This window comes from Danio aesculapii, chromosome 12 (genome assembly GCF_903798145.1).
Source record: "Danio aesculapii chromosome 12, fDanAes4.1, whole genome shotgun sequence".
Classification (NCBI taxonomy): domain Eukaryota; kingdom Metazoa; phylum Chordata; class Actinopteri; order Cypriniformes; family Danionidae; genus Danio; species Danio aesculapii.
The window spans coordinates 21,882,337-21,905,871 of NC_079446.1; the positions used below are offsets into that span (position 1 = coordinate 21,882,337).

At 36.2% G+C, this 23,535-nt stretch overlaps 1 protein-coding gene across 3 annotated transcripts in view; it reads left to right on the forward strand.

Moving 5' to 3' along the window:
- Positions 1–20,650, forward strand: part of arhgef15b (Rho guanine nucleotide exchange factor 15b) — a 38,872-nt gene extending 18,222 nt beyond the window's left edge. For all 3 annotated transcript variants that reach the window (XM_056469433.1, XM_056469434.1, XM_056469435.1), the window contains 14 exons: positions 302–1,045; positions 4,046–4,091; positions 4,187–4,254; positions 4,417–4,670; positions 5,540–5,700; positions 6,016–6,168; positions 6,374–6,503; positions 9,969–10,043; positions 10,509–10,601; positions 13,450–13,607; positions 14,602–14,763; positions 17,170–17,255; positions 17,387–17,491; positions 19,832–20,650. In XM_056469433.1, coding sequence (XP_056325408.1) covers positions 302–1,045; positions 4,046–4,091; positions 4,187–4,254; positions 4,417–4,670; positions 5,540–5,700; positions 6,016–6,168; positions 6,374–6,503; positions 9,969–10,043; positions 10,509–10,601; positions 13,450–13,607; positions 14,602–14,763; positions 17,170–17,255; positions 17,387–17,491; positions 19,832–19,995 — 2,399 coding nt within the window. In that variant the 3' untranslated portion in view covers positions 19,996–20,650. The remainder of the gene's footprint in view (positions 1–301; positions 1,046–4,045; positions 4,092–4,186; positions 4,255–4,416; positions 4,671–5,539; positions 5,701–6,015; positions 6,169–6,373; positions 6,504–9,968; positions 10,044–10,508; positions 10,602–13,449; positions 13,608–14,601; positions 14,764–17,169; positions 17,256–17,386; positions 17,492–19,831) is intronic.
- The last annotated feature ends 2,885 nt before the right edge of the window (positions 20,651–23,535 follow it).

Genomic DNA, 23,535 nt, shown 5'->3' on the forward strand with positions numbered 1-23,535 from the left:
TAAATTAACCTTTAGGAGGGTGAAGGTTTTTTTTTTTTTGAGAGATGGAGAGTAAGAGAGTTTCTACAGGTGGTTTGTTAAGCCCGCTCACCTATGTTAGGCACACCTCATAAATGCACAATGTTTTTTTTGTACAATGTTTTTATTTTTTATTTGTGTGTTATGGAACGATTGTAAAAATGTGTAAAAAACATTTTGCTTTACCATAAATTTGACAGATTATATTTAATTTTTTTTTTACAGAAAGTTCATTCATGTTGAAATTAAGTCTATTCTAATTAAAATCTATGTTCTCTTCCAGCTCCAGATGGAAAAGAGGGCAGCAAACGGCGATCGGAGCGTGATTCCAGCCCTGTTCCTGAGCCTCAGTGTGAGAAAAACTGCGGCTGTATGTGCCACCACCAAAGGCCTGGCATGAAGCTCATATGGGTGCCAATAAGCGAGCAGAGCGACGAGGAAGAGGAGGTCCTGTCCAGCAGCACGGAGGATCAAAACACAAGTCTAGCAGAAGCAGAAAGCGAAGAGACGTCCAAAGAGGAACCGGTGTCTTTCAGTCAACCATTAGACGTAGTGGAGACCAAGCAGGAGGAACCTCAAATGAAGAATTTTCTGGTGGCTCGTAACCTCATAGAACAGCAGCTGAGGAGGAAATCAGACCCGGGACCTCCAGCACTGATCACCTCTGTTATCCCGTTTCCTCAGACTCCTATAAACGTTTCAAATGCCCAGACGCTAGAGGTTCCAGAGGAATCAATCTATGATATTAGCCTGGAGGTGGTCACTCCACCCAGACCTCAAAAACATGCAGACACAGGGACTGGCAAGGACAGCCCTCCAGCTATTCCTCCCAGAATGCCTTTGGATAACAGGTGTCCTCAAATTATTCTGCCTCCCTCTTTAGCACGTCCTGCTTCGCCTCTGATGCCCCCCAAAAAGCGCAGCCCACCTGCCAGTCCTCGACTGCAGAGAACGCCACCGCCTCCCCCTCCAGCCAAAACCTATGAGAACGGCAGACGCTTCAGCAACTACTCACTCAAGTCTATAGGTACATATTACAGGCATTTAAAGGCAGTGTATAGTTAAAATGCATGTCTCATAGTCAAGGAACAGTTCACCCAAGAAGATTATTTATGTTGACTTGAGAATGTATACTCTGTCCTATTACTACTCTGTCCTCGAAAACAAAAACGTATCTCCTCCTAGGCCGTTCATGCTACAAGGCCCAAATTTGGTCAAAATGTGCCTTCTGCATTCAAGATTGTTGCTATATCTCCTCATGCCAATCAGATTTATTACATTTTAATAATCCAGGCATATAAAAAAAGTTATACGAGCCCCAGATTTGGCCAAAAGCTGTATTCTGCATTAGATTTTGTTTCTATAAATCTTCAGGTTTATCAGACTCATGGTTTTTCAATAAATTATTTTTAAGCATTATTTTTCTCAAAATATGGCAAACCACAAACTCCATGTCTTAAGCCTGATTTATATTTTCATCAGCTGCCTCGGGAGTCCGGCAAGCCAACCAAGCCCTGTAGGACTTCTTCTTCAGCTTGACAGCATACCTCACTTCCAGTGCACTGATGGACACCCTTATACTTACATGGTGTTTGTTATGGACAAACTGTGATTAGCACAGAAGTCCAATAAAAAACACCACTCAGATTCAGATCAGGGAGGCTGTTCCTCCCAATCATACCTCTCCAGGTATCACTGTCATTACCCACATAGGCATTGAAGTCCCCCAGTAGAACAATGGAGTCCTCCACCTTCCAGCACCCCTTCAACTCCAAGAAGGCCGGGTACTCTGCAGTGGTGTTTGGTCCATAGGCATAAACCACAGCGAGAGACCTATCCCTCACCCGAAGGCACAGAGAGGTGACCCTCTCGTTCACCGGGCAAAACTCCCAACACATGGCGTCTGAGTTGGGTAGCTATAAGCAAGCCCACACCAGCCCGCCGCCTCTCACCATGAGCAACCCCAGAGTAGAAGAAAGTCCAGCCCTTCTCAAGAAGTTGAGTTTCAGAGCCCCAGTTGTGCGTGGAGGTGAGCCCAACTATCTCTAGTCAGTAACGTTTCACCTCTCGCACAAGCTCGGGCTCCTTCACTACCAGTGAGGTGACATTCCATGTCCCAAGAGCCAGTTTCTTTGCCTGACGATCGGGTTGTTGTGGTCCTAACCTTCGACCACCACCTGTTCCACAATGCACCGGCCCCTTACAGCTTCCCCTGCAGGTGGTGGGCCTGTGGGAAGATGGTCCCACATCACTCCATCGGGCTAAGCCCGACCGGGTTCCATGGGAAAACCCGGCCACCAGGCGCTCGCATACGAGCCCCAACCCCAGGCCTGGCTCCAGGGTGGGGCCCTGGCTGCGCCATACTGGGTGACGTCACGGTCCTTGATATTCTTGTACTCTTAAGGGGTTTTTGAACCGCACTTAGTCTGACCTGTCACCTAAGACCTTTTTGCCTAGGGAGACCCTAACAAAGGCATTAGCCCCCGACAAAATAGCTCTTAGGATCATTCAGGCACTGAAACCCCTCCACCACGATAAGGTGGCGGATCATGGAGGAGAACTTTAAACCAATGCAAATTGAACCAATTAGAGTCTCATCAATTAGAGTCAGCTGTCGCGCCATGGCACATTTGCTATTTACATAGCGCACTTTGTAAGTGGAAAAACTGAATGCTTCACTAGCGAGAAAACAGTTAAACAAACCATCTGCACACAGATAAAGAAGAAGCCTCCTCTATTCAGCTTCTTTACTTTCTCCTTGTCTTTACTTTTACTCTTCATTTTATTCCTTTACTTTCGTGAATAAAGAAACAGTGTTGTACACACTCCACTGAAGACATCAATTAGCATACATATTTAATGTTGTTTGTTATGCGCAAAGATTTGCTTCAGAACTATTTCTAAATTCAGTTCTAATTTCCAGAAAACTAATAAATGAACAATAATAACGAAGTGTGGTCAACAAACTGAGTAATATCCAAAGACACGTCCTATTTTTATGCCACATATGCATACGTCTCAAAAATCCAACAGGTGGACAAATCTAAACATGTTTTTATTAAAACAAAAATAAATATTCATATAATAAATAATACTGCTAATAAGAAAAACATTATACTAGTGCAAATCATCATTAATGAATTAAAAAAAGGCATGGAGGCAGTGGTTTTATATTTATGTAGAAAATAATAATTTTTGTAACATTTTAATACTTAATTTTTTTCATATGTAAAGATATTTGTGTACTGCTGTACATCCTGTGTAAATTAAACATTGTGTAAGCGTTTGAACATGCTTGAGCGTATAATGCTCTCTGCGCTGGATTTTAGACCAACTTTTAGATGGCGCAGGCTATTTTAGTTCCTCAAAATAGCAATGCGCCAACAATGCGCCTTAACACACCTCCTTTTTCAGACCGGCAATGAAAATTCCTGTTGCGCTAGTCTGAAAATGGCAACAAACCGTGGCGTACACATCTTGCGCCTTATTGTACCAGGTGTATGATAGGGTTCAGTTGCTCTGTTAATGTGGATTATTTAAATAAGTGTGAACAAAATGATCAAGACCACTGAAAATATAGATGTCTCTCTGCTTCCAGAGAAACTGGAAAGGTTCAACTGAAATATGATCACATCATGGACAAAAAGTTACAGTTTACATCAGAAAGCATTTTTTTTTTCAGAAGATCTTCATTTGTGTTTGACAGAAATTACTGGTGCCATTTTTGCACACATGCAACTAGTGTGTTTGGTTTGACATACAACATTGTTTTAAATGTTTGGTGAGATCTGTTGCTCGGTATACATCATAAAAGCCATTTTAGATTGTGACAGTGCAAACAATGAACGAATCAAGAAAAAACATGACTTATTCTTGTTTGGTTTGGAGTTTTGGACAAAACTAAACTACATGTGTGGACACAGTCAAGACAGCTTAAGTGTTTTAGACTTATCGTTGTTGATTATATCTTTGTGTCTATTTCATGGTACTTCATTTTTCGTTTTTTGTCTTTTCCAACTATCAACAGATGAGAACGACAGCACAGATGGGGAAAAGAGTGGATCCAGTGAGAAGTAATTTCCCCCATCCTTTCTTCTCACTTCGCTTTTAAGCTTTACTATTGTAGTCACGCAATTGTTATCTTTTAAAATCTCAATTTCTGTTTCAGCATCAGACCTCCACGAATCGCTACACGTCGGCAAAAGTCTGTTGATCTGGAAGCTGAAATGTCTGATGGTATAATTCTTTCTGGCTAAACAATTTTCTAATTTCTATAGTCAAATCTGGCATCAAAAGATTTGTTTCATATGATAATATATGTGCAATATGGAAGCAAAACTTCACAATAATTACATTTTAGAGCTCTTCATTTATTGCCATATTTTCTGGCCCTTACAGAGCTGTATCAGTTTTACACAGAAACATATGTACACAAGGAGATCAGGAGGACGGTGTGTCGCAACATCAGTAAGACCAGCGCAGACTTCCAAATGAGCTCACAAATCACCATCAGCCCAGAGAAAGGAGAAAAGGGTCCCAAATCCAGTGAATCCCAAAGTCTTAAGCAGAACAATTTATGGCGTGAACAGTCAGTAGTCCGAGATAGCGGCGTCCTGGAAAAATTGAGCCCAGAAGAGTGCAAGTATCAGGAGGTAAGTAGATATGTGCTGGAGAACGTTTTTTTCAGTCTTAATCCCAGGTGAAGGCAGCATTGGACACTTTTTATGTTTTGCTTGGGGTTAACAATGAATCCTGGGTATGCTCATGTTTTACACTGCACAATCAGTGTTTTACTATGACTACTACTTAAGTATCTACTCCATTTGAATTTAAATTTACAACACGACCGTTAGAAAAGTATGTTCTACCTTGGATGTGCTATATTAAATATTTGTCATTATGATGCGATTCTATTTGCACACGTTTTCTTAACCCTTATGTACTGTTTAATTTAATTAAAGCACATTTATTTTTTTCATTTACACAAGATTATTTGTGACAATTAATGTTGCACACCCAGTTTTTTTCTGAGGCACACCCAAATTTTTTTTTTGTCACATTAGTAAATTAAAGGGTTAATAAATGATTACAGCTCAGATTAATGCATGTGTTTAAAAGTTTGTTTTGTGGCAACTATTCGGATAATAAGTTGGCTACTTACATGTTCTAACATGATTTCATTTTGATAAATTGGTGAAGTACATAGACTGTCTTTTAGATGAGAACCAAAGTAAGCGGTATGAAAAATTATAAAAGCAATGAAGTAAATAATAATAATGATTAATATGAAAAATTAGGCTTACCATTAGCTATTTCAGCCTGAGCACACCCACTTTCATCTGATCTAAGAAGCAAAGCAGTGTTGATCCTGGTTAGTACTTGGATGGGAGAACAGAGAGTAAGCCAATGAAAAGTGAGTGAGTGTGGGAAAAATGAGCTATTGCTGCACATGTAAAGATTTAACATTTTTCTGTTAATGGCATTTGTTAATACCTTTGTTTTCTTTTTTCTATGTGTGCAGAGCATGTTTGAGGTGATTACATCAGAGATGTCATATTTGCGATCTCTGCGTGTGCTAACAGAGCATTTTGTGGAGTCAAGTGAACTGAACGAGACGCTCATTATCATGGACAAAAAAACCCTCTTCTCAAACATTATTCGCATCCAAGAAGTCAGCGAAAGGTGAGTGCCTTACAGTGTGCAGTAATGACATTTACAGTTTAGATATGCTGAAACAGCACTTCCTCAGCGGCACAAATTAGTTTCCTTTATATAAAGAAACCCCATAGACTACATTTGCAATACATTTTAATGTAATGTTTTAATGTTCGCCAGGTGTAACACATCGGAATTTGCTGAGATGGCAGCGTTTGATGTTAATCATATTAAAAAGTCTCAGGATGAATCAACTTAAAGTCCAGTGCTCTGAAAAATGCAGTATTTCCTGTTAAACAAGTTCTCTACACATTCCTCTTGTCTATTGACACTTGCTTGCAGGTTTCTGAAGGACCTGGAGGAGCGTCTAGATGAGAATATAATCATTTCTGACATCTGTGACATCATCCATTATCACGCTCAACATCATTTCCCGGCGTACATCGACTACGTTCGCAATCAGATTTATCAGGAAAAGACCTACAGTAATCTAATGTAAGATGCTCATATGTCAACACTGAAAAACAAAGACTCATACATATAAAAAAATGTATACAGTAGTTAACATTTCAAGTGTATCAGAAAATCTTTTCAAAATTGTCCTTTGACAGGAATGAATGCTGAAATGGAAAGTGAAAGGTGTTGATCCACTTCAAATGTTGACTACTGTATTTAACTCACTGACTAACATCTGTCACAGGCAAACAAACACTCAGTTTGCAACAGTGATCACCCGACTGCAGGAGTCCCCCAAGTGTCAACGACTGCCCTTCATGTCCTTTCTGCTGCTTCCCTTCCAGAGAATCACGCGCATTAAAATGCTCATCGAGGTGAGGGAATGATTGACTTATTAATGGACAACAGGCAGGTTTACAGAAGTAATAATCCCATTTACAAGGAAAGAACCACTGTTTTTCTGTGCCCCATGATGCTTATGGGTTATGGGAGATCCCATAACTGATCAATTTCAAGACTTTAAACTAAATAATAAACTGGGCAAAATTAAGTGTCACTCTTCACACAGTTCATCCATCAAATATAAAAGGTCTTGTGAATTGCTTTTGAATGTGCATAAAAATGCAGCCCCAGATTGATGCTTTCTCAGTTATTTGCCAAGGCTTGGGATCAGAAAAGAAAATTGATTAAGAAGATGGTCAACGATTGGAGTATGATTGGAAATTATGCAACACACATAAAGAAAATAACAGACAAATGGCATGGGTAGATTTGGAGCAAGTCCACAATCATTGAGAAAATGTACTGCACAATGCTAAGACCAGTAATGTGTAATGGCAGTATAGTGTACAATTCGGCATCAGCATCTTTGCTTGGGAAATGAGATGGAATAAAATATCAGTTCAAAAACAGGAATATGGAGCCTCCCACACATAATAATTCTCAGTCTCAGTGCTAAGAATAAGAATGCAAAGAATGTTTAGAAATATAAAACACCTAATGATTGTGTCCACTAGTTGAGAAAACCGAGACTCTTCCAGTTAAACGTTCAAGAAACCCTGGAGTACGTTTTCGAGATTTTAACAGATTTGCGTTTGTTGAGCATCAGTTAAGACATCGTTAGCTTTAATTGTGGGGAAAACTAGATAATTTTGAGCTTTTGTCAGCTAATTTCAGCTTCTGGGTTTAAAATAATTATTAGGACTGGATCAAAATCTGTGACGTAGCGCAAAACTGCAAGTGGAGTGATGATGCGTCTGTTTCTCAATATTATTCATAGCTGAGTTTTCTTATCCTATGAGAGGAGCCTGCATCTTAATTATTCATAAGACCGCGTGCTTTCCGAAGGCCAAGCTGTGAGACCTAGTGATTAGGTGAGACAAGGGTCGTATGCGTTTGTTTCCATGATCCATGGGGTTTGTTGCATGTTTTTCCTCGCAATGCTGTCTTGGCTGATACAGCAAAGCTGTTGGTTTGCAGCCAGCATTTTTGTCCGGAGAGCTGTATGAGAATTGGAGAGTGGCGGACTTTGTCTTTTATCAGTGGAGTTCATTACCATTAGGTTACCATTGCTACCCACTGTCTGCATTTAGACGAGAATTGAGGAGGAGAGAAATCCTTTTTATATAAGCACGATTACCTGTATAATGATATAACAAATTGTGGTTATGTGTAAATGAAATTACGAATAACAAATGTAGCAGGGCATTACATTACTTTGCATTTTAACTTTGTAAACTATAAAATCATGGGTCTCCTCATGGTTCGCGTCTCATGTTGTGAGCCAACTGCCAGTTGCTCGATTCACTCTTTTCCCCCTGCACTGTCAGCCACGCCCACTCCCTCTGCTCACAGCGCTGCTCCACGCCCATCTCAGAGCATTTTTTGAACATTTTCTGAGGTAGACTTGAACTGAAAAAGGGGATTTCTTAGCCCTTTAAAGAAGAACTGAAAAACTCTTGGGAGAATGAGTAAACTGCACAAATAATAGTAGTTTTGGATGGATTGCTGATGTATATGCCAAGAAACACCATGACATTAACAACATTAAAATAAGTCCTACAGTGGCGATTCCTGCAGTGCTTCATTGGCCATTTCTAATGCCAGTTGTTAATCTGTATAGTTAATGAAGAGGAATGATGTCTGTCTGAAGATATCAGCGTGGCACAGTACAGTATATGAGACACAAATATTTAATAATACTTCAGTCTATACTGACTGACTGGTCCCATTACATGGCAGCATCATGATGTTAATGAAGAGTTTTTTCTATAAACAGATATCATGTTTTATGTTGAGCATTGAAGAGTACATTTGCAAAAAACATGGTTTATAGAAATGACTAAAACTGGAGATTTTTTTCAGAAATCATGTTTTTACATTATGTATTGAATATTTCAAATGCAAATAAACTAGACTTATGAAAAAAATTACGTGAACAAAAAATGTTATTAACCTCTTCATATATCATCTATTTAAAAGAGATGGTTGCAATTTTACTGGCCATCTGATAGATGAAAACACAATGAAGAGATATAATACAATATTCCAAGTCCAGCTCGATATCTGCATTAAATGTTTTTTACTGTGATTAAAGAGATCATCTTCAAGATAGGATGTTCTGTATGAAACTTGAACAAAATTTATACTAAAATGAAAGAGAAATAAAAGTTTATACAGGAGTAGAGGTGGAAGAGAAGCTGATTTAAACTTGCTCAGAGAAACGCTGTTTCTGTCAATCATTGTTTACTTCACTAATCTTGATCGAATATGCCTGTTGATAGAAGGTTAGCGAGGAAATGTTATACTCCCATGTAAAAGTATTTTGTAGTATTTTCAAAATACAAAATAGAATTGTGGCTGCTGTATTTTGTAGTTTATTTTGATACAAGAAAATGTTGGTATTTTATTTTAAAATACATTTCAATGTATTTTTGCTTATCCCTGCATATACTTATACATACAGAGCTCTGCATAAATGAGGACACCCCGTTTTTTAAATATTTTTTTTATTTATTTCTCAGTCAATATAGGTCAAATATCTTGCTTTATTTGAACAAAACAAATTTGATAAAATAACATTTTAGTCACTAAACATCTTTTGAAATAGAAACACAATACATTTAAAGTGAAATATAGCAAAAAATTACAAACTGTATTTTTTAGACAAATGTTTTTGCTTTTCTTGATCCTATTTTTTAATAAAATATATATATATATATATTTAATATTTTTCCTTAACATATAAATTTGGGTGTGCTTATTTTTGGAATGTTATCATAAATTATATTGTTAAATTAGCTACAGATTTGACTTCAGTACTTACGAACGTATATGCAAGAATATTGTATAGCATCTGATAAAAAATAATTATAATAAAAAATATATTTATAAGGGGTGTACTCATATATGCAGAGCACTGTATATACATTTTACATATGTGAAATAAAAATGATATATTAGTACTGGATTTTTTTGTCTTTGTAATATTCAAAAATAATTAGAGAAAAAGTACACAAAAAGCAACAGAACAGTCAGTTAATCATCATAATTATTTCTTCATCTCCCTAACTCAATTTAATAATAATGCCAGCCATATTTACACTGTCTTGTAATTGTATTTTGTCTGATTTTCTGATATTTCTGATTTTCATAGCTGCAAATCAAAGTTTGTTATGCTGTGTTTCTCATCCCGGCTGGTTGGTTTGTTTCATACGACTTGTTTCAACCAGCGGAGCAAAAAATTAGTTCATTGTTTTTGTCTCCACAATTATTTATGCATTGCAAACCATAACCTGCATGGTATATGCACATCATACAGATTTTCCCTTTTCTCTCAGAACATCCTGAAGAGAACGGCTGTCGGGGCGGATAAGGAACAAACCGCGTCTAAAGCTCTGGACTCTGTGTCCAAGGTAAACATCCCAAGGTCAAAGTAAATGATGCGCCCTGTTTTTTCCTCTTATTATGAAGTCACTTCTGGCCCGCCGTTTCATGATCAGACTGGACCTCATTGTTCCTGAAATAGCCTGTTAGAGAGGAAAGATAAAAGGAAAATCAGAGTGGAAAACAAGGTTAAATCCTGGTCTTCTGACTACAAATGACATTTTTACACATTATATAAGCCTGCTGTCTTGTTGGTGTAAAAAAAAAAAAGCTAGCAAAGTGAATTTCTAAGCTGTAGGCAAATTCAGAATCCATTGAGTCCTTCAATTATTATTTTTTGTTTTTAGGAAAGAAACAAAAAGTGGTGTTGTGTTGTTGTTCATTCGGATTCATTTGTGTGCATTAAAGGAATGCTTTGCTGTAGCTTCATAATATTTATGGCTGATTTGTGGTCACATAGGATTTTAAATAACTTGTCACTACTGTCCTGACAGATTATTGAAGAATGTAATACTCAGGTTGGAAAAATGAAGCAGATGGAGGAACTGATTCAGATTAATGGTATGCTGGAATTCGACAAACTAAAGGTGAGCTGCTGATTTACTGTAATTAATTAATGGCATGCATTAATGGTGCATTTGGTTCCAGTAGGGTTAAAAAAGTTAATAAAAAATTAGGGCTGCACAATATATGGTTTTAACATCGGTATCGAAATGTGTGCATCTGCAATAGTCACATCGGAAGACATGCAATGTTGATTCTGAAATAGAGTTGACCAGGAGCCACAGAACACATGTGATTTGTAGAGTTCACATGTGTTTTTAAAGCATTTCAAGAAAGTTTATGTTGACAATTATGATGTTTGAAGGTGTAACAATGATTTATTTTATGTAATTGTACAGAATTCATATGATTTTATGCAACAAATTTTTTTTTCCTTATTCAGAATATTCGTCTTTGTTACATTTCAAAGCGAAAAGAATATTATTTTACTTAACACATTGGCAGATAATTTAGCTTGTTTTAGGGAAAAAAATAATAAATTTCTTCTTAAGGTGAAACAAAACAATATTTTACTTGATCTAAGAATTTTTAGATTTTTGGACTAGAAACTGGACATTTTTTTGCATTGAGATTATTCTATTTTTGTACCTAATTACTGTTAGACTCACCAGAAAAACGCCAAATAGTATCTCTATCCAACCATCTTTGCATATCACAATATTTATCGCAGAAAAGTCAAATATTGCGATATCAGATTTTTCCAGTATCGTGCAGCCCTATTACAAATTAGCTTATCAATTGCAAAACTTTAAAACCTCATGTAGTCCGGCATGATTTGAGAATGTCTTTCTTTCTTTCTTTCTTTTTCTTTCTTTTTCTTTCTTTCTTTCTTTCTATATTTATTTACCAGTATTATCTGAAACATATTACTTATTTTTGTAGCATTTTTATGTCACTGTTTAAATTTATACATCCTTTGTAATAGTGGTAATAGCTAGGTAATAGTATAAGAACTTTTTTAAAATTGTTAACTCTTTGGGCTCTATTTTAACTATTTAGGCACAAAGTCTAAAGCACATGGCATAAAAGTATTAAGGGCGTGTGCAAATCTACTTTTGCTATTTTGAAAATGCTGTCTGCGCCCTGGTGAATGGTCTAACAGGGTTGTGCTTATTCTCCTAATGAGTAATGAGTGTGTTTTGAGCATAACGTTCATTAAACCAATCAGAGTCCATTCCCTTTAAGAGTCAGTTGCGTCACGCCGTGGCGCATTTGCTATTTACGTGGCGGACTTTGTAATTGAAAAAAAAACTGAACAGTTCACTAGTGAGAAACAGTTAAACAGACCATCTGTGTGAGGATAAATAATGAGCCTCCTCCATTCGGCCTCTTTACTTTCTCTATACTTTACTCTTACTCTTTACTTTACTCCTTTACTTTCTTGGATGAGGAAACGGTACGCACTCCACTGAAGACATCCATGGGCCTACATATTTAATTTAGTTTGTTAAGTGCAAAGATTTGTTTCAAAACTGTTTCTAAATTCAGTTCTAATTTCCAGCAAATGAATAACTGAACAATAATAACAAAGTAATAAATAATAAAAAACTGAGTTATATCCAAACATACGTCCTATTCTTAAGGCTGATTTATACTTCTGCGTCAAGCGCACACATACGCTACGGCGCAGCCTACGCGTGGACGCATAGCCCTCGCCTCTCAAAAAATGTAACTACATGTCGCAACGAGCTGTAGTCCAAGCTCTGTGATTGGTCGGCTTGGTAGCTCTGACGAGTGTGGGCGGGGGTGAGAGCCATGCGAGTCCGTTGGATCGAGTGTTTACAAGTGTCGAATCCTGTGAAGGAGCTCCAGATGAAAAGTTTTGTTTTGTGTTTACTATATGGGTGAGGTTGTTGCACGTCCACTGGTTCCTGCATGAACATGAGCAAGTTTGAGCCACATTAAATCCTGTACATTAAGGAAGCATTCAGAAAAAAACAAACACCAGCGAAGAAACTCGACACTGAGGAACATAAACACCTCACTGCCCGCTAGCATTTCGGAAGTGTTATCGCAGAGAAACACAAACAATGCACAGAAGTATAAATGCACGGCTACGCACATTGCATGCACCATGGGTCGATCACTCGATGCAGAAGTATAAACCAGGCTTTATGCCCCATATGGTGATGCATACGTCTCCAAAACCTGACAGATGGACAAATCTAAACTTGTTTTTATTAAAACAATTATAAATATGCATATAATAAATAATACTGCTAATAATAACATTATACAAATGCAAAATGTCATAAATAAATTACGCAATGTGTATTTTGGACCTCTGTGCTGCTCAAAGGTGCAGTCTATTTCAGTTCCTTAAAATCGCAACGTGCCAACAATCCACCTCAACACACCTCCTTTTTAGACCGTAACATCCATGAGTCCACAAAGTGTCACAAATGGATTTGCTATTTAAACAACGTGGTGCAAAACGTGAAAATTAGGGTTGTGCTGGTCTGAAAATAGCAACAAATCGTGCCAAACACGTCTTGCGCCTTATTGCGCCGGGTTTATGATAGGGCCCATAATCTTGATGAATTTTCATTTTTGAGTGAACTACCCTTTCCCTGGTTGTACATTTTGCTGGGAGTTATTAAATTCTTTTGTTGCACTTTTTAAAATTGTTCACTATTACTTTTGACAAATGTATAATATTCTTGACAAATAAAAAAGTATTTTTAAAAAAATAATAATTTTATTCGAAGCTTTTAAATGTTGGCGTACATATAACCATCTCATTAAAAGCCAAATGCACTAAATAAATTAAACATAAACATTTAGAACATTTTATTGTATTAAATATGCAGTATATGGGTATGTTTATTATTTGAGATATTGTCTAATCATTGATATATATCATATATTCAGGCAGTGCCAATTATATCTCAAACACGTTATTTGGAGAAACAAGGAGAGGTGATGGAAGTAAATAAAGGAGGAACGTTCCTGGGCAACCTGCGCCCCAAATTCAGCCCCGTCTACCTCTTCCTTTTCAATGACCTTCTTGTCATTGCCACCAAGAAAAGGTAAAAAGCTGGAAAAACTTGTCTGTGTTTTCCTTTGAACTTTGTTTCTTTCATGCCGGTTTAAACTAATTCTTTGAGCATACATCAGGTTTATATGTGCAGTGCCCTCCACTGATATTTTGGTAAATATTTGTAATAAAAAAAGGCCTTTAATTAACTTTTGCAGAAAATCTAAACAAAATAGCTCTACTTTCATTAAGGGTAAACAAATGGCAGCACAGTGCACTATCAAAAAACTTGGTTGATGGTACGTTTGTTGAATGAAGTTACATTGCATCTACATGCCAACTAATTCTCATTAGATTATAAGTAGACTGTTAGGTTGGGGTTAGTGTAAGTTGACATGTACTTGCAAAATTTCTCATAGTCAGTTAAATGTCTGTTTAGCAGCAGTATCAACAGATATTAAGCAGACAGTTTACTAATACTCAAGTGGACCATCAAAATAAAGTGTTACCAAAAGAAAACATCTTTGTTAACAAAAAATATGTGGCACAATTAATGGCATCCCTGTGAACAAACACGTTACATTGTTACGTTTTTATAGTATACCACATTGACTATTAAAGTAAGTTGTTCAACCATGACCTCCTTTTACACATGGCTTTACATATAAGGAAATATATTGGCAAAACTCCCTCAGGCATTCATCACACATGAGTAAGAGCAAAAAAAAATGTTGTTGAACTTCATAAAAATAAAAGTGATTATTAGAAAAATGGCAAAAACAAATATTAAAAAAATTGAAAAAATGTTTCAAAAAGTATCCAAATCTGCCGTCATCAATCATCTTCAGTTTTTTTTTCAATTAATATTTTGAGCAAAAGATTGAAAGGTTAACCATTAAGGACCAAGTCGAGCTCCAATATTAGTGGAGGGCAATGTATTACTTTTTTATTGTCTTTTTCTAGAAGTAGCGTGCTTGATTTCATTTAATGGACTTTGATTTCTGAATAGGACTGTACTAATCTACTTGTGTCTCTGTGTGCTGCAGTGCTGAGCGGTATGTGGTGCTGGATCATGCCCATCGTTCACTGGTCCAGGTGCAGTCGTATGAGAACTCAGCTGTGCCCAACATGGAGCACTGCTTCTGTCTGACGCTGCTGGAGAACCACCAGGGACGACAGATGGAGAGAATCATGAAGGCTCCCTCACAGTGCGTGAAGTTATAAATAAACCTACAGTATACTATTCATTTGATTCATCCATTATATATTTTTTGTCTGCATATTTTTAATTGATTGTATTATATATATCATGTATATATATATATATTACAAATGCAATATATTAGCTATTAGGGCTGCAAGATAAATTCTGCTGTAAATATTGCGAAATGTATACACTTTCACAATACTTAGGTACAGAAATTGAATAATCATAATGCCAATATGCTTTTCTTACTTTGCCTTGTCTGGTTTTGGGGGTCTCCAACAACAGGCTAATATGCATGTCAAGGTCAAAAAACTTTTTTGTTATTGCATAAATCGTAAATATTCCATATAAAAAATTTAATTCAAGTCTTTGCTATACCTCCAAACATCATAATCTTTCGTGCTTAAATGTTTTAAACTTGAAATGCTCAGTCACAGGCCTTAACTTTTAGCTGTGATAATACAAATTGCATGTGTTCTGTAGCTCCTGGTCAACTATATATATATATATATATATATATATATATATATATATATATATATATATATATATATATATATATATATATATATATATATATATATATATATTTATATATATATAAACACAAAAGCTCTTTCAGATTTTGGAAGAGCCCTTATTTTGCATTAAAAAAGGTCATATTTTGGTTTTGGGGGTCTCCAACAACAGGCTGATATGCATGCAAGGTCAAAAAACACTTTCATTGTCTTTCATTGTCTTTCATAGCGAAGCTAATCTGCGCTGATTAGACTGATGACCCAGTCTATTGCGATTTGGTCAAATGTGTCTAGCATGAGACAGAGAGAAATGCCCACCACGGCTACAGTATGAAGTAGCAGAATGTATGTGAGAGCCCAGTGCAGGAATTAAATAAAGCAATGCAGTTAAACACCAGCATATTACTCTACTCTTAACCCCAACCCCAAGTAATAACGACACGCATTCAGTAATAATCCACGCAGTGGCAAAAGCTGAACTATTTTGAAAACTGGCAGCGCTGCGCGTGTGAGGAACAGCTGATGGTGGCCATAGCAAAGGCAAACAGCAGAGGATCACGAGTTCAGAAACGCATTTAAATCGGTAAAGGAAGAAGCACGCATCACGTTTTTAATGTGGTTTTGCGTTCACATTTTACCGGAACTGGAACTACATATTAGGTGATGTACCGCATCGACGTCGGTGCGATCAAGCAGAAGATTCAAGCCCAGCTCGATTCGTTTATTCGACTCCGAGTCAACTATTTCGCTGAAGAATCAATAGTTTCGAACATGGTGCACTTTTAGATTTAAACCTCAGCTGGATGTTTTTATTCACTTAGAGCTGTGTCACACACTGCATGGAAGCTCATTTTCAAAAACCCATAATAGGAACTCTATAAATCTGATTGACAAATATTGCTGTGGTTTATATATATATATGTATGTATATGTATGTGTGTATATATATATATATATATATATATATATATATATATATATATATATATATATATATATATATATATATATATATATTAGATTTTTAGGTAAGAATGTATTTGTTTAGTCAAATCTTTTATTCGAAAATGTGCTACATTGATTTTGGGAATGGGACTTTCAGTGTGTCAGTGGCTATTACCCGCAAAGAGCATCCTCATGATAGACACTTATTCTGGAGTGTGATGGATGTCTGTATGGTGGCAGTATAGGATGTCTGTTAATGTGCTGCATTTAAAGGCCATATTTGGTTGCAATAATCTGTTATGTGTTCTTTAAATACTGTCCACCCAAATTTCCGGATGCATCAGAGAATACTATATATATATACTATAGAATACTATAGTTTTAAACAGGGCCGGAGCAAGCTGAACTGGCACTCTAGGCAAACGACGATCATGCCGCCCTCAATCCGTTAGTTAAAATGGAAGGGGGGCGGGTTGGTGTTTATGGGTCGTTGGTTGGTGTTTTGGTGGATGGGGGTGTCGTGGACGCCACCCTCACTATTCTGCCGCTCTTGTAAAGTGATGTTTTTGAATTAGCAACGACTTTAACTGTTTAACCGATCAGCTGCAGGTGTAAATCAATCGCAGAAAAAAGTAGTTCCACACAGAAAAGGGTTTTTGAGACTCTTTGTAAATGTTCTTGTTTTTCAATTACACACTTATGCCATCAAACTGTTGTATAAAACATAATATTACACTCATAGCAATGCAATATGGTTGTATATCAGCTCTCTCTTCCTCTCTTTTCTCTCTGCATACTTCAAAATAAATAGTATATAGTAATGTAGAATATATATTTTAGCTCTATAGATTATATAGGGCCAGGAAAATTATACTCAGTTCGACTAAAGATTAATGCTGCTTTTAATGGTACATAAGTCATGTTTCTTTTATCTCACCAATCAGATCTGACTCACAAAGATGGTTGGCAGTGTTTCCAAATCCTGACGACCCCAACAATGATCAAGAAGAAGTCATTTATGAAGACTGGGGTAAGTTTTAGTCTCGGTTGCTCAGGATTACACTCATGTCTGACATGCTAGTGCTTGCCTTTGATTTCAATCATATTTTGTTCTCTCTTCCGATACGTTTCTCTTGAATCACATGTGGTTTTGTGTGTCAGATTGCCCTCAGGTGCAGTGTGTGGAGCAGTATGTGGCAAAACAATCGGATGAATTAAATCTGGAGCGCACAGAGATCATCAACGTTATACGCAAAACCAATGAAGGTGCGTAATGCTGCACATTCCCTTCACAAGCACATCTAGACACTGTCAGTTTTGAGATTTTGTGCTTTTTTCTGTCTAAAGGAAAGAAAATACTTTCATACATTATTTGCTTGATTATATTCAACGATTTATTCTACCAAAAACTAGAAAAATATGGCTTTTTTGGCTATTTGCAGTAATTTTTTAATTATGGAGTCATATACAGCGTTTCCACAGGTCATGGAATTTCTAGAAAATCATGGCATTTTAAAATGTCTATTCTACACATTAAAATTGAGGGAAATTTATATATTTTTGTCATGGATGTTTGTTTGTCCTTGAAAAATGTACTTATGATTTTTATTGCGGTATTATAATAAAATAAATTAAAGTGAAGCCTATATTAGGTGGCATAAATGATCACTGACAGAATTGAAAATCTAGTTAATTAGGTACAGTAAGTGCAAGCTAACTATTGTTAAGTTTACATTTTTTAGGCACGTTTTTAAAATTTTAGGATTGTGTAAATGAAAAAATATTTAATATATTAATCAGTGTTGTATTAATGTTATAGAACATCAAGTCCTGCCTAGTTCTTGGCTTTAGCAGTGTCCTAAATAGATGATTTTTAATCAGTGAAAGTCAGGGAATTTCACATTTAGCTTCTATAGCTAAATGTACATTTACCGGCCACTTTATTAGGTACACCCTACTAGTACCAGGTTGGACCCCTGTTGCCTTCAGAACTGCCTTAATCCTTTGTGGCATAGATTCAACAGGGTACTGGAAATATTCCTCAGAGATTTTGGTCCATATTGACATGATAGCATCACAGAGTTGCTGCAGATTTGTCGGCTGCACATCCATGATGTGAATCTCCCGTTTCACCACATCCTAAAGGGGCTCTATTGGATTGATATCTGGTGACTGTGGAGGCCATTTGAGTACTGTGAACTCATTGTCATGTTAAAGAAACCAGTCTAAGATGATTCGTGCTTTATGACATGGTGTGTTATCCTGCTTGAAGTAGCCATCAGAAGATGGGTACACTGTGGTCATAAAGGGATGGATATTGTCAGCAACAATACTCAGGTAGACTGTGGTGTTGACACGAATCTCAATTGGTGCTAATACCCCCAATGTGTGCCAAGAAAATATCCCCCACACCACTGAATCACCACCACCAGCCTGAACTATTGATACAAGGCAGAATGGATCCATGCTTTTATGTTGTAGATGGCAAATTCTGACCCTACCATCTGAATGTCGCAGCAGAAATCGAGACTCATCAGACCAGACAATGTTTTTCCAATCTTCTATTATCTAAAATTAGTGAGCCTGTGTGAATTGTAGCCTCAGTTTCATGTTCTTAGCTGACAAAATTGCCACCCGGTGTGGTCTTCTGCTGCTGTAGCCCATCCGCCTCAAGGTTGGAGTGTTGTGCATTCAGAGATGCTCTTCTGCATACCTCGATTGTAACTAGTGGCTATTTGAGTTACTGACTTACTATCAGCTGGAACCAGTCTGGCCATTCTCCTCTGACCTCTGGCATCAACAAGGCATTTGTGCCCACAGAACTGCCGCTCACTGGATATTTTCTTGTTTTCTGACCATTCTCTGTAAACCCTAGAGATAGTTGTACGTGAAAATCCCAGTAGATCAGCAGTTTCTGAAATACTCAGACCAACTTATCTGGCACCAACAACCATGGCACGTTCAAAGTCACTCAAATCACCTTTCTTCCCCATTCTGATGCTCGGTTTGACCTGCGGCAGAGCGTCTTGACCATTTCTACATGTCTAAATGCATTGAGTTGCTGCCATGTGGCTGTTTAGAAATGTGTTAACGAGCAGTACCTAATAAATTGGCCAGTGAGTGGATATCTCTTATTTTATATATCTCTTGTATATTAAGAGATTCTCAAAATCCCCTCAAATTTTTTTTTACTCCAATATATAAAAAAAAAATATGTTGAACCTGATTTTTGAACTAGAAATACAAATTAGCCTCATTTGCATATTTCATTATAATACATTTAGTCAAAGTCAGCTTTATTGTGAATGCAACCACATGTACAGGACATACAGAGAATCGAAAGTGCGTTACTCTCAGACCCTACCCTATGGGTATAAAAGATAATATTAATAAAACAGTAGAATTTAAACTACAATAAATACAATTGCTCAATTTTTTAGAAAACCTGTGATAGAAACCTGTGTGTTGTAATTTCTAATGTAATCAGTCAAGTGGAGATGCATGCCAATAACTATTAGTTCATTAATTGTATAACCCTATTCACCTGCAGTGTCTTGCCTTGAAATGTTTTTGTTTCTCAGTCTCATCTCATCTTGTGTTGTTTAGGATGGTATGAGGGGATGCGTTTATCTGATGGACAGAAAGGCTGGTTTCCTGAAGCAAACGTTCTGGAAATCACCAATGAACACGTGCGACGGCGCAACCTCAGAGAGCGATACCGCGTTATTCAAGCTGCTGCAGTCGTCGCCAAGACCCGGAGTATGACGTAGACCAAATTACTTCTGAATAGTTTTTTTTAAATCTAGGCTTTTGACTCTTTAATCAATTGATTTGATGCTTTTCAAACATCCTACCAAGGATGAGAAATATAATTCTATATCTATATTTTAATGAAAGAACATTGGAGAGACAGTGTTAAATGTCAACTCTCATTTGCTGACACTTTGTTCAAATGTTCAGTTTTTTTCAGACTTGCTATGGAATGTACAGTATGTGCATTCTGAAATGTGTGTGTGTGTGAGCGTGTGAGTGAGTGCGTGCTTGCAATATTTAGCACTTCATTCAAGAATGTTGAACTACTGAAAATCCAGTTAAACAATGCAAGTAGGTTAAAAAAGGCACAGGTCGGAGTCACATGCTAAAGAAAATCACATTCTTATTGGTTGGTTTTGTCCAAAACATCACATGCTGTCGTCTAAATCAGTGACGCAACCTGCATGACTAGTCTATAGTTTTTTTTTTTTAAATGGAAATACTGAATGTACATAATTCAGCTGTGTTTTATACTTTTAACAAAAAGAAATGCTGTTGGTACATTAAAGTTTACCTAGGTTTTATTAATTGTTCTATATGGTTGAATTTGTAGAAAAAAATATCGAGAAATGCCAAACCCACCCAGAAATAAATAAAAGTGTGTACATATCATTTATCATTATTTACACTCCTCATTTCCAAGTTTTGTGTCATCTGTTGAACACAGAGGTATTTTTTTCACTGCTCTTTTCTTTTATCAGAAAGAGTTAAAGTTGAATATCTGATGACTGTATTTACATTTTTGGAGGATTATCCATTTTATGAGTGTCACGATATTAAATGCAGTTGTAAGTTATCTGTTGTAAGTAAGAGTTTTCAGCAAATGTTATACTGGAGTGTGTGTGTGTGTGTGTGTGTGTGTGTGCGTGCGTGCGTGCGTGCGTGTGCGTGCGTGTGCGTGCGTGCGTGCGTGTGTGTGCGTGCGTGTGTGTGTGTGCGTGTGTGTGCGTGTTTGTGTGTGTGTACCCTTTCTTTGAATGCAGAGCTCCATTAAAGACACATCTCTTGTTTTGTGAGGCTGTGTTTGTTTGTGTGAGTGTGAAGGAGTGTGTGAAAATACAGTGAAACTATATGTTTGTGATGTAAAAATAAATGATATAGTTTTTGTTGAGAGCAGATTATCATCTTGGAATTATAAGTTTCTATCTGATATTTTTGTCAAAATTGAGTTATTCACTTATTCTTATTAAATGACAACTTATTTACATTATGGGATGTTTTTTTTTAATAATTTGTTTACATTTTAAGACTCTTTTTTTTAAAAAAAACAAAAAAAAGGTTTTATCTACAAAGTTGAACTTGGCTCTATAAGGTTCTTTCTGTGAGCCAATCAGCATTTTAAATGCACGCACGAGGACCAATCAGGATAAGCTTTCTTTGTCATAGTACCGGACTGCTCCGTTGACAGCAGGAATGACCAGAAACAAAACAAAATCACACAAAATCGTCGGATAAATAATGCCGCACCACACAAAATTGAGAAGTGTGTAAATGTGATGATTTAGAAGCATTTTTTGACATTGAGATGAAATGTTCAATTTTACATTGTTGAAAAAGAAACGAATATTTAAAAAATGTCTATAATAAATGTGACATTTTTATTTGTGTATATACAGTCAATGAAAAACTTTTCAGTGTTTATTAAACTCATTTGCATATTGTCTGTTTTCTTTTAAAGTCTTTAAATTTAATATTAATCCTTGAAGGGCAAATACTTAATTTAATTCATGGGGCATTTAATTCAATAAATATAATTCAATAATTCATATAAAGCATAACATTTAATAAATATTAACATATTAAATGAAATTAACAACTGCACTGGACAAAATATTTAGCACAGCCTTGTATCCTTAATTTGAACAAGAAAAAAAAATATTCATCCTAAAACATAAAATAAATGTTATAGAAAGCAAAAATGTAACTTTTTCAAACATCAACATATTGTTGCAACATCAAACTAAATATTTTTGATAGTATTTCTTGAGTGGAAAATGACTTTTCAGAATTAGAAGGTTCTGTCTACATTAAGCATGTTTTTTTTACTCCAATTTGCAAATGTAAGAGAACTTTGATAATTTACATTTAGAGTAAATTTCAGTCTGATCTCACGAGAAAACGTAAGTATTTTACGTTTTGACAGTTTAGTGGCTAATTCGTACGAATTCGTAGTTCAGTTGTACGAAATTGTACAGTTTTAAAAAATGAGGCGTGGCACCTAACGGTCAGGGTATATTCTGGCAAACCGTTTCCCAATCACGTTTTGCAATCGGCAAAGCAGAACGTAGCACACACCGTTTACTGATTCATGGTGGATAACTCGCAAAGCAAAAGTTTCTTGCGTGCTTTCTCAACATATCGCTATCAATAGGCATTGAAAGCAAGAGATTAAAGACGTAAGAGGCGGGGCAAGGGTTTATATCTTTCAAATTAAAAGTAGGCCTATGTTTAAATAAAAAAATATATGTACGCTTAAAGTTAATTTAAATTCAATGTTAAAGTGCAGCGCATTTTCGTCCATTCTGTATTTTTAAGCCTACACTGAGTGTAGACTAGTGATAGAGGGTATTTAATCTTAGTAAAAAAAGATGTGAAAATAGCAGCATAATATTATAATTTTAGTATGTTAAAATATTTGCTCCTTATGGGCCTTCTAACGTTAGGCAAACTGCAAATAGTGGCAATTATCGGCAAGTATTGTAGCACTTTAAAAAAACAGTAGACAATAATAATTTAATTAAATGAAATACTAGTCATGAAGATGAACAATTAACCTAATATACCTACTTCAGATTAAACAACTCAATATTGTAGCCTATACCTTCACACTCTGGCTTCCCCAAATTGTCATCTCCCGGTTGTACAAAAAATAGAGGACTACTTGGACTAAAAATAGTCAGAGTAAGAAGTCTTTTGTCAGAAGATTAAGAAACTATTCTAACAAAAAAGGATGTAATGCAATTTGACAGAGAAGACTGAATGAATTTCATTAATCGAATTAATTATTCGTTTATTACTTATGGGTCATTCCTATTATTCGGGGTCATTTCAGGGTAGTAACTGTCGTAACTGTAGTAAAAATATTTGATTTTTTATGATTTCAGTTGAAGGGGTACTTACTGTAAGAAAAATATACTGGTCCAGCTCAGGATATTACAGTTTAGCATTTTTTACAGCAATTTTTACTTGTTATGATTTACAGCCCATTGTAAATTTAATGTATTTCATTTAGTATTAAAAGAGAGTGCAATGCAATCAAATCCTGTTTTTAAGTGACTTAATTTTGTCAGTTCTTTGGATACAAGTAACTAGAAAAACACCTGTAATATATGTTGATTTTATTTAATTAATATGAAAAAACTACATAGTTAATGGTGTAGAGAGGAGTAACAGGGTGGACATTACAATAAGAACTAAGGCAACTTGTTTGCCACACTCTCATTCGATTATCAAGAACAAAAATGATGGTTTCTGAATTATCAAAAGAAAAAACAGCA